Source organism: Oryza sativa, chromosome 6, assembly GCF_034140825.1.
Source record: "Oryza sativa Japonica Group chromosome 6, ASM3414082v1".
NCBI classification, from domain to species: Eukaryota; Viridiplantae; Streptophyta; class Magnoliopsida; order Poales; family Poaceae; genus Oryza; species Oryza sativa.
In genome coordinates, this window is record NC_089040.1 from 26,512,387 (window position 1) to 26,525,077 (window position 12,691).

The window sequence follows — 12,691 nt, forward strand, 5'->3', positions numbered from 1 at the left end:
CTGCTAGACAGGGCACTTCACATAAAAAATCATATGAAGGTTTCTTTTAATAATAATTATAAATGTAAATTATAATCTTGTAATAATTAATACTTAGAAAATTAATTATATACTAATATTTTTTTCTTTTTCTTTTACAAATCAATTCAGCATAAAAGTTGTTTAGAACGAGGCTTAAACTCACCATTACTTAGGGCATGTTTGGTACGGCTCCAACTGCTAAATTTAGCTTCAGAAGTTGGGTCTGGAGTAAAGTTGTAGAGCTACCCAAACCCAGCTCCACAACTCTAGTTTATTTTGTAAGAGAGCTCCACCCAGCTCCACTCCCGGTTTTGATGGAGTTAAAACTGTTTGGCTGAGCTCTAGCTCTAGGAGGAGTGGAGTTGGAGCTGGAGCTGGAGCTGTGCCAAACAAGCCCTTAACTGTTAGCAAGGAGCACTTAAGACTAGGGCTCAACTAATTTAACAAGTTAAGGGTTTTCTCCAAAACTTTTGTGATGGTTTAAGAGAATCTAAGCATCTCCTTAGCTCGTGGGCTTTCTGTTTTTTACCATCCCTCTGATTTGTGGCTCCAAGGAGAGCTCAATTATAGAATTTTATTTTTTTATTTCTTTTTCAAAAGATTTAAAAATGAATTCTCATTTCAAATTTTTACAGAAATATACTCCTCCTGTCCTATTGTAGCACGATACGTATAAATCGTCCTACGAAAGGGTAATCTATATGATGTGGCATCCCGCGAGAGGGTACACCGTGATAATTTGGCAGGCAGCCCCCTCTCGGCGATAAATTATCCTTGGGTGGGCGATTTATCGCTGGGAGCGGGGCACCTACAAAATTGCCATAGCACATCTACTACATCACCGAAGTAAATCATCCTAGGAGAGGACGAGAAAGGGCAATATGCAAATTTTATCATGGTACGGCACCTCTTTCATCTTGTGACACGTTACAGAGCCCGCCCTACCATAGGGTAATTTATATGCCCCACCCTACGGTATGTCGGGAGGAGTATATTTTTAAAAACTTTAGAACAATAATTTATTTTTCAATCTTTTAGAAAATAAATATAAATATAAAAAATTCCTCAATTATACAGTAGCTGGGCCAACTAGTTTCTGGGCTTTGACGCGGCCCATCAAGCAAGAGGCCAGACAAGAAACAACTTTTCAGCAGAAGCCATTTTCTCCACCCGAAAATGATGGGCAGAAACACAAATTAACAGAGACAGCTGACAGAGAGCGCTGGTATGCTTCTGCCACATCGCGATCTCCAATCTGAAACCTTCGCCATCGTCGCATCACCACCATCCACCGATCGATCGAGTGCTCCAACCGGAGCGGAGCGGGCGTTTATCACGCCGGAATCGCAAGGCGGCGCCGATGAATCGGCTGAAAATGCATGGCACGTGCAGCCACGTAGGTGTTGATGAAGCCGTCGTCGTACTGTGGGTAGCTGTGTAATGTTGACCTCGCCATCGATCGTATCGATGGATCGAGTGGATATGATGATTATGGCTGTCGGTCCAAGATGACAAGAATTTGTGGCGTGATTGATTATTGGCGCGTGTAATTAATGTAGTGCCGGTCGAGCCACCGCATCGCAGGGAGAGGGGCCGGATCGAGCTGAGAGCGACGCTGCTTTTCTGTTTGTCAAAGATCTGGGCACTAGCGATTGTCTGTTATTTTAAGTACTCCCTCCGTTTCAAAATATTTGTCACCGTTGACTTTTTAGCACATGTTTGACCATTCGTCTTATTCAAAAAATATTGTGAAATATGTAAAACTATATGTGACATGAAAGTATATTTAACAATGAATCAAATGATATGAAAAGAATAAATAATTAATTAAATTTTTTGAATAAGACGAATGGTCAAACACGTACTAAAAAGTCAACGGTGTCAAACATTTTGAAACGGAGGGAGTACTAGCAGGGCGGATCCAGAAAAAAAAAGTTGAGGGGACTCAACATACCGAGTACACCGATATAAACACATAATCTCAGTATTAAACTATGCTAAAATACTATTATAAGACCTTTAGCACTTCTTATCTTATCAACTATGATGAAAAAATTGAAGGGGGGCTTAGGGGGGTATCCATGGGTTTTGTGGGTGTTGGATCCGCCCATGTACTAGCTAGTTTACTCCTTACTAGCAGTTGCTAAGCTAGTCTTGGCCATGGAAATATGTGCAATTCATGTTGCATTTGCATCTGTTCCTCCTGGTGAAATGTTCACCACCTATACAGATTTGAGTTCAGATCATATGATTAAACCGGTTTTTCTGGAGCAGAAAATCTCTTCTTGTTGGAGACAATATAATAACCCCTTGATGAGTGTTATGATATTCCATGCAACGTTTGTTAGGTTTAGCTGGTGTGTTGATCTCGTTTTTATAACTGTGTAGCAATCCAGTACTTAATTTGTTAATTAGCGCTTTAATCCATGAGTCATGCATACCGATCGTAGCTAGTAACAACTAGTTAAACCGTACTTTGGCATGTGCAAGTCAAACCTTTTAACAATTGGTGGCTATATATCATGGCAAAGTTAAAGTTAATTTCTTCTAGAGTGTGACGAGAGAAATAGTAATCCAGGAAATCACATCACTTTTCGTACTGACCCGAGAGACGGATCTCGCAACAACATTCGTTGTACTTCCGGATGAACGTACTCACAACTAACTTTAACTTCAGCACCTGGTTTAAGAATAGCTTTTTACCTAAAGCCTGGTCAAGCAGTACTAAACTTTACCAAATTCCCCCCCCCCCCCCCAACAAACCGCCTTTCGCCCTGGCCCATTAATTACGCCATTAGCGCACTACTGAATTAATTAATGGGTACCCTTAATTAATTACCGCCACTAACGAAGTAGTAGTGCGCTCGAATCTTCCTTTATCCCAGAAAGAAGAGAGGAAAATCTGCCTCAAAAGTAAAAGTTAAACCAATGCCGCGACGCGAGCCAGCTGCTGATCCGGATGTTGCTGTTGTCGATGATGATGATACGCACGCGGCGACCCGGCCCGCGTGATGTCAAAACTAACCGCTCCACCATTGTCTCTGACGCCGCCTTCGTCGTACGTCGTCGATCGTCTTCGTCAGCGTCGTCGTCGACTCGTTGTCTTCGGGTGTGCAAGGAATGTCGCGAACGCGCCGGCGCGCGGCCGGCCGGCCGGTCCACGTACGCACGCACGCAGGTCGCGCAAAATTGACGGATGGCCTCTCGTTTCGCTTGTGATTTTATTCTCCTTCCTTTCTCTCTATCGTGTTCTGTCTTGTGTTATTCAAAGAAGAGCAGAGTAGATCAGTGTACTGTGCGTAGGTACGCCGTACTGTGCTACTGAGTAGCGAAGTTTGCCTTTTTCCCGGCCGTTTTCGTGCACACGAGGCGATGCATCGGTTGATCAGAGACCTCTGCGCGCAGACGTGAGGATGCAGTACAGTGCTACTTCTACGCAATTTGTGTACGATGATATATACGATCACTCCAGAAGCTACTCGATCCGAACGAGAATGGAGTAGTAGCAAAGAGACACTTCGAACAACAAACAGCCGCTAGTAGCCCATGCGATCGTTGGACGGACGCGATCGAGCACTTGGAAAATCGCATGTGTGCAGCAGCTAGCGATCGAATTTGATCCCCATATCTGATTCTGAAGTACACTTCATCTGTCCCAATTTAAAATAAATTTACCTTTTACTCATATCAATATAAAACCAAAAATCAAAATATCCTCATTTTAGCAAATCACAATACAATTATCTATTTCTTTATCTACGGTTAATATATTTATTTCCAATTTTATAAACTTCGATACAAATAATTATTATTTTAAAAAAAATCTTATCTGTGAGACGGCGGAGTGAATAGCCAAAGGCTAGCGGCACACGACGCTCACACGTATACGTACGTACTCCTACGACATAACGCGCTTGCTTCTCTTTGCTTGCCTCGAGACGCAGTACATACGCCACCTGCCGCGCCCACCTCCTGCTGATACACACACGCACGACAGCTCGCGTGGCGTGTGCGTAAACGCCGCGCCGGCGCCCGCGCGCGGCGACTCGGAAACGCGAGACGACCGACGCAGAGCAACCGATCGATCGAGCACGCAGCCAACTAAATTTTCTCCCGTGTGTGACGCACGCCGGGTCGCCGCCCAGCCGGCCGCATTCGCCGCCAGCTACTACGTGATTCGATCACAGTTAATATATTTATCTCGTCATGGTTATATGCCTAATTAATCTTTTTCTGTCACCGTTTCATACGCGAGCGAGCTAACACTAGCAGTACAATTGTACAAAATGCATGTCGATTTCCAGTGAAAAGGGTTAGAGGAGTAGTTGGTCGATCGCCTGTCTGTCCTCAGTGGAGCACAGCGAAAATGGATGAAGAAAAGGCACGGGGAGAGAGGGCCAATTAGAGCCAAAAGACGCGGTTTAGCTACTAGTAGTATTACGTAACGCGCACTAGTGCACTACTACTGTCTACTGCTCACAGTGGTTGTGGATAGCAACGTACGACGGCGAGCCATTTGCAGTACAAATGTACAAAAGGACGCGAGTACTATTATATATGACCCTCTGGAATGGATCATTCCAAGCAACCCGGGTAGGTTCGTCCTTCCGACGTTTTCCCACTACGGCCAGGTTCACTGAATCCATGCACGCATTTAACTATCGACCGCTGGGCAGGGTTATTCTCCAAAATTTTCATTGGATTTAAGAGGATCTGAGTATAATAAATTAGAAAATACTCCCTCCATACTCATAAAGAAAATCGTTTAAGACAACGACACGGTCTTCAAAACACAACTTTGACTTCTTATTTCTATAAAAATATTTATTGAAAAGTGATATATGTATACTTTTATGAAAGTATTTTTCAAAATAAATCTATACATATAATTTTTATATTTTCAAACTCAATAACTTGAAAGTTATTCATGATTTATATTCCCAAGGTTTGACTTAAACATTATCCTAAACGACTTCCTTTATGAGTATGGAGGGAGTATAAGCTAATCTAGGGTAAGTCCTAACTGCTTTAGACCATTATTAGACGTGACTTCTCCCCTGCACACATGTACACTCGAGTTTCGGTTTTCCATTTAACTACTAGGTGTGCTCCACCGCACAGTTACATAAAAATCTCTAAAAATATTGGGAAAAAAAAGGGGTATGGGACATCATCCCATATGGACGCGCAGGATGATACAGTGCCGCACCTCCGCCCATGCGCACGGTTGAGAAAGGTGTGTGCGGTGTGCCACCACTGCTGCTTGGTCGACCGGTATCGTTCTAGCTGATTGATGAGATCAAGGCGGCGATGGAGGAGTGCTATCCTAACACGTCCACTTCAAGGCTATCTCTAGTTACATTGACAACATCTTCTCCTGCACCTTGGATGCCCAGCGCGACCTTCTAAATCCCACCTTTGGCTCATCTACGACTTCCGCCGCAAGAAATTCACCATTGAGGAGCTCGTCATCCTTTTCTGGCATGCACCATTGATGTCGGCCAACAATCCCCCTCCACACTCACCTCACTGGCTCACTGCACCACTAGAACAAATATAATTAACCTCCTCGCCGATAACTTGCACAACTAGGAGTGGCCCCGTTGTTTCCCTCATTCTTGCTAAAGCTAAGGGGAGGTGGAGTTCTTGTACAACAATTACTACCACAACAATCTAGCGAGGGTCGTCACCTTCAACTCCGACTATTGTTGATGGGAAAGGAGGCGCGGCCATGTGAGAGAGTACTCCAAGAATAGCACATTATAGGATGTACTTATAAGTACCCATCCTATTACCGCACGAGTGCCACGTCTGATATATGCCTGCTAACCAGGATTAGTATCTATGAGTATCAGGCTGGTAACTACATATTCGAACATAGTATAATACCGTTTTGCGAAAAAAAGGGCACTCCCTCCATTGTAAAATATAGCATCTTAGGATTAAATTAGATATTTTCTCATGTCCAAATTCTTAATACTAGAAAATTTCCAATCTTATCTTAGTTTGCTATATATTTTTGGAACGAAGGAAAAGTAACTAGACTATTGCTTTAGATATCTTTTACCACGTAACAGAGAACCTATGATATAAGGCATAATATAATTAGACCAATTGAAGAAGTTCCAGGATTTAATTCATATCTTCCAAAAACCTTTTAATGTTTCTCTCTTCATGCTTAAAAGCAGAAGAGACTCATTTAATCACCCCCTTAAATTTGCACTCCCTTCAATTGTCTCCACAAGAAACTTCCAGATTCACATTTAATGACACTCCAAAATACACCACATATAAATCAATTAAATCAATACATGCAACTTTGTACTTACAGTCCATATCACACATTCACACTGGATACAACAACAGTAGTAGTATCTCCACTCTCCACTGGCCACTGTGTCGGCCACCTGTCACCCAAACCAAGCAAAAGCCAGGCAGACTCCGCCTCAAACCCAGCAGCGCCGCGCGCGCGCGCGCGCGACGCGCCCGCGCTCGTGTCGCGTCGCGTCGCGCCCACAAAACCCAGCAGCGGCTAGCCGCAACCGCGCGCGCCCTCCTCGCCCACCTATATATACCCCCTCCTCTCCCCTCTCCCTCCTCACCGCCGCAGCAGAGAGCGAGCGAGAGAGGCAAACACACGCAGAGCTCGAGAATGAGGGGAGGAGTGAAGCTGGTGGGCGGAGGCGGAGGCGGGGTGGCGGCGACGTCGTCGTCGGCGGCGGCGGGTGGTGGTGGTGGGCACCCGGGGATGTGGAGGACGCCGACGCCGTACCTTTTCCTGGGGTTCGCGGTGATGATGGGCCTCATCGCGGTGGCGCTGCTCGTGCTGGTCTGCACGCGCCGCAAGAACCACGGCGACGCGGGGTCGTCGGCGTCGGCGGCGGCGTCGGTCAAGGTGCTGGTGCCGCTCGACCGGGAGCCCAAGGTGGTCGTCATCATGGCCGGCGACACCGCGCCGTCCTTCCTCGCCAGCGCCAAGCCGCTCTCCTCCTTCGTCCTCCCCCCGCCGCCGCCACCGGCCGCCGCCGGCGAGCCGTAGGGGAAACCGCCCGTGCTGCAAGTTGCGCGTGGGACCAATTTTGTTCGTGAGATTTGCTACTAGGAATTAATTTTTTCCACCCCTGTAATCATCGGCTGCTAGCTCTAGCACACATGGAGAGGAGACGAGAGGTCAAATTTGGGTCGAATTCTTGGCCAGCTTCGGCTTTGGAATCTGTAAATTCAAGTCTTTTGGTTTGTTGTTGCAACTGACAAAAGGCAAAGCTTTGTGCTTCCAATAAATGCATCAAGGCTTTTCTTCCCCTTCCAACTCCAAAAAATTCTTCCTTTTCCACTCATCTCATCTCTTCCTTTCTTCCTTTTCCGATGATTTCTGTTCATCATTGTTCTGATTGATCAGTGAGATGAGTTCATGGACAACCTCCTCCATGGCAATGAGTCACCAAGCACTCATTTGCGGAATTCAGATTGGTCACAACTCACACCACAACCTTTTTGTGGGGGGCAGGGCAGAGTAATCGTGTGTTTGGTGAGGTGATGGATGCAAAATTCGTGTGGAGCGACAGAGCAGAGGCGCACCCTGACCGGTACTACTGTGCTAGCACTGGTACAGTAGTAGCTTGGCCGCATGCACGATTGGTTGGAACTTGTGTTTTTTTGCTTCTTCAACTGCTACAGTACAAGGGGGTCGCAAGGAAGGAAGAAGCTGCAGAGCACAACAGATAGGACGAGTAGTGCAGATGGCCAGATGATGCACACATACACAGTGGTGTTTGGGGCTCTTGCATAGTGGGGGACCGGTCACTTTTGTTGATTTTAGTGTGGTTACCGTGAAAATGGGCAAAATTTGGTTATGTTTGGCTGAAAATTTTAATGGTAAAATTTGGGTAAGCTCGTGTGTGTTTTTTTTAAAAAAATTGTGTTCTCTAAAAGACTTTGTTATGTTTTAGGCTTTCTGAAAAGCCGGGTCGATCATCTTGAAAACGAATTAAGAGCAAAAATTGCCAAAAGCTAAAAATCTAGTTTGTTTTCCTTCTAAATTTGACCGGTTTATCGAGCGATTTCTCAGAACAAATCAATTCACTGAGGTAGATATCCACAGTTCCCAACAAATCAACTTCAATAAGGCATCCCACCTTAAAATTTTTCGCCCTGTCACATCGAACGTTTAACACTTGCAATCAAACGTTTAACACTTGCATGAAGTATTAAATATAGGCTAAAAAATAACTAATTGAACAGATTGCGACTAATTTACGAGATAAATCTTTTAAGCCTAATTGCTTCATGATTTGACAATATGGTGCTACAGTAAACATTTGCTAATGACGGATTAATTAGGCTTAATAAATTCGTCTCACGGTTTACTGACGGATTCTATAATTAGTTTTTTATTAGTGCCGAACACCTTATGTGACATGCTATATAATACCCGATTAATTAGGCTTAATAAGTTCGTCTCGCGGTTTACTGACGGATTCTATAATTAGTTTTTTATTAGTGTCCGAACACCTCATGTGACACCCTATTTAATACCCGATGTGACACGCCAAAACTTTACACCCCTAAGATAAATGACCTCGATTATCACTCCAATTATTTCCGAAAGTACATGGATAAGATAACTTTTAGGTTACCTCCCATCACATCGAGAGGTAAAAAAAAAAGGGAGACCTTCCATATATTACGATTGCCTAATGTATTTTCTTTTTTTAAAAAAAGAAAAAGAGGTAAAGTTCATCAACAAAATTGTCATATGCTTTGGTATGGAGATGCTAGAGTTAAAATCTCTCTTCGCATCCTATAACCTTACCACCCACCCCCTCATGGTGATGCCAAACATGCTATACAAGCCATATATGGGTATGCATCAATGCGTTCCTGTGAAGTAAACTAATCATAAATTAACATTAGTTAATTTTACAGTTTATTTTAAACATCAATAAAGTCCATTTAAGCTCTGAAGTATAAAATCTCAAATCATAAAACCGGTTTGGATATCCCTTCTAGCGGCTTTTTTTTTAGATCGATCAAACCACTTTAGTTAGTTTAATTTCTTAGCAAATGAAAATACTCAGGTACTTAAAAATAAGTGCAATTAAAGTGTGTCGCGACACGTTGCGTGGAATTCATACAACAGCGGCGATCATTCAAGATGTATAAACTTTACCAAAACTATGGGCCCTGCATACAAGACCACATCTGATATATATTATTATTGAGACATTTGAGTATTGACTTCTCTCCCCCAAAAAAATTAAATAAGATAACTTTAATCAAAGGAGAAATAAGGTCGTATGTTCTGTTGCCACTTTGTACGATCAGGTGCATCCATGATCCATTTGTTTGTATGTCCATTTGCCTCAAAAAAAAATTGGCATTGTTCTTTTCAACAAAAAGATATCTCTGCTATTAATTATTGAACAATTAGGATATATTCCTGAGCAATTAGAAACTGAACAAAAGGGGCAAATTCTTACCAAATTGATGTGCTTTGTTCACTTTAATTTGTCAACGACCGTACCGAATTCATGATCGATGTTATGAATTATAATGACACCTTATCACAAACATCTGTAAACTGGCTTGCAGGGCTACTTACTGCATTTAAACTGCAGTTAGGGAGCGTTCTAGAAAGTGAGTTTGGGTTGGGTTAATCACTCGTTTACAGTGAATATATTTTTAAAATTGCTAAACAATATGTTTTATGAAAAATATATATAGAAATTCTTTTAAAAATCAAATTAATCTATTACTCTGATTTAATAATAGTTAATACTTAATTAATCATATGCTAGCTAATGGTTTTCCTCGTTTTTCTTTCTAAAGTGCTATCTCCGTCCAGAATAAGTTTATCTAGTACTGGATATAACACAACCTAATACTAAGAATCTGGACAGTATAATGTCTAAATTTGTAGTATTAGAATGTGTCACCTGTGGTACTAAATTAACTTATAGTGAAACGGAAGAAGTAAACAAAATAGTTTACCAGTGGCAGAGTTGCCAATAAAACATCTCTTAATTAATTGGTATTGTTAGCCTCTTAGTTAATTGGCATTAATTGTTAGCCTTTTACCTACAAGCTGGTATCAGGAACAGGGCCAATGCGCGAATAACTATGCATTGTATATATACCTCTTTTGCCATTAAGTTGAGATCAACCATACGTTTTTGCTTATCTAATCCATTATCAATGGCTGACATACCTCCATCTTTTGCCAAAGGTGCTTTATCATCATCATTATTATTACTTGTTTGATGGCAAGTAATATTCCTTAGCATAACTAACTAGATTGGCAATTAAAGTGACTTGGGTGAGTGACAGACTGACTGATTGACTGATCGATTCCTCCCTCCAGTTCTCAATTCCTTCCCATAGGTTTCATTTCACCCCCAAAATCTTTTTCTTCCAAAGTGATCATCATCCAAGAATTCCTTCTTTTTTGCTCTCATAGAAAAGAAAATGGAAGAGAAAATAAAAGGGGAAAAGAGAGAGAGGTGTGTGTAGAGTAGAGGGGTCCAAATCCAATAGCGATGCTAATATGATATCCAAGTCATGTCACTTCGGGGCCCTACGCTACTTTCCAAAAGGAGGGCGTTCTGTGTTTTTGTTGCGGCTAGCCTGGAAGCGGCGCCTCGAGCGTGTAGAGGGTAATGGGGAAGCTTTGTGCTCTTCCGTCCTCCTAAATCATCTTATTTCGAGTCTAGACCAGTATTTAAATTTTGAGGAATATGAATTGACACAATAAATATTGTCGTTTTGATTATGCTGCCATTTCATATAACCATCTAATTCAAATGGCATATAGACTAGGATGAAAAATAATTAAAGACATTTTTTCGAGTGGCAAAATGCATGAAACGGCTCTATATATCTAAAAGTAAAATTCGTCGGTGCTATTTAATTTCTTAAACTTGTATCAAATATTACTCCATCCATAAACTTTGAAAATCATAATTCAGCAAATATCCTTAGTTTGCCGATGTGGTTGTCGAGGTTACTGCCGCCTAGATTCCTCTTCGCTCTCGTCCTCACTCTCACTAGATATTGTGGACAAGACCGAACAATACTAGAGAAACTTTTACATTCGGGAAAAAAGATCGAAGTATCCACTCCCGCGAAAAATATGTTTTAGACATTGACACATTACCTAAAATAAATTTTTGATCATTAATTTGTATTTGAAAAACTAGGAAACCGGACTAAATTACTTTATGAGGCAAATATACACATTTGATTTCCCTACATCTAATCTGCATAGTTGACGAGATATTAGTGTTAAACGTTTTAAGTTACATACTAGTGGAGGGAGTAAAACATTTCAAAATAACATGTTTTGTGGTTGAAGGGAGTAATAAAATCTCTAATGCAACTAGCGAGAGTCATATCTCCACGCTATTAGGGTTAATTGGCGCTGAATTCACGGTTCATTCTTAAAAACAAGTTTTGCAAAAGGGTCCCTTTGTCAAAATTTCGGTCTCCATTCATTGTATGCAGGTACTGGTAGTTTCCACTACCTGTCATTCGCAGAAGCATCCATGAACTGAGTAATGTTGCTCTAATTTTTTTTATTTCTTTTTAATATTGTTCTAATTTTGGTGAGATACATAAACGAAAGTACCCTAGTACTAGTAGTACTATTTGCTAGCTAGTGGAAGCGGCGGATCGTCCGTGTGCAACGCCTTCATTTCTTGAGAAGTTTTTGGGAAAAGGAGCTTTTGGGAGTGGGGGCCTAGTCAGAAAACCAAAGGCAGAGGCAGGGAACACACACAGCTTGTACCCCTCTGCCATGATTGTCTCCACCACCAGGAGCTCACCAATTTCCATCTTTAACTTTTTTTTCAATTTCAATTGCCGAATATCCTGGAGCATATTACTCTGTTTCATGTCGCCAAGTCGCAACTTTGTTGCCATCGATCATATCTATGCCGTCATGGATGCATGGATGCACTTAATTTTTCATATATATGCTCGTTAATTTGTTGGGTTTTTGTTGCCATGGAGAATTAGGAAAAGCTCTGGCTCTGATTAGCCCAAATCTCTCTCGGAGTCAGAGATGCTGCTTCTCTGGGCGTGTAGAGCTAGCTATGTAGTGTAGGGACGGTTACCGCTGCAATTTAGAAATGGCACAGGGAAACTAGGTGATCTTCAACACAATAATCATATGAAATTCTTTGTGCCCGAATAAGCCCTTAGTATTTACGACCGACGACTTGTCGGTGTGAATGTGTTATGGGATATGGATTATATCGGAGGAACCCTGTTCTTTTCTCCAACAAAAGTTGAATAAATTTTTAATAAAAGTAGCACGTTTTTCAAACTGCTAAACGGTATATTTCGTGTGAAAACTTTCTATATGAAAGTTATTCTAAAATATTATATTAATCCATTTTTCAAGTTTGTAATAGTTAAAACTAAATTAATCACACGTTATTACCACATTGTTTTGCGTAAAACACTTAATATTTATCTTCATTTTTATCTTCAGGAGATTTAAACACCACATACCTTAGTATGAATTTTTAGCAGGATGCAAAAACATACGAATAACTTAGATACGGTAGCAACTAGCAAATATATTTAAATACATATTGAAATACCCAAAAGTGCTATTAGAGATAAATACCACCAATCATGGACTAAATAATATATTAATAATGTGAACTAG

General features: G+C 41.6%; 1 protein-coding gene across 1 annotated transcript; it reads left to right on the top strand.

The window, feature by feature from the left end:
- Nucleotides 1–6,621: 6,621 nt before the first annotated feature.
- On the top strand, nt 6,622–7,323 carry LOC4341587 (protein GLUTAMINE DUMPER 6). Its single transcript, XM_015787068.3, has one exon. It carries the CDS (start codon nt 6,674–6,676, stop codon nt 7,058–7,060), a length of 387 nt encoding a protein of 128 aa, XP_015642554.1. The 5' UTR covers nt 6,622–6,673; the 3' UTR covers nt 7,061–7,323.
- Nucleotides 7,324–12,691: the final 5,368 nt, after the last annotated feature.

What these genes read in the sequence shown, in the direction of transcription:
- LOC4341587 (XM_015787068.3), top strand. Translation starts at nt 6,674, where the DNA reads ATGAGGGGAGGAGTGAAGCTGGTGGGCGGAGGCGGAGGCGGGGTGGCG.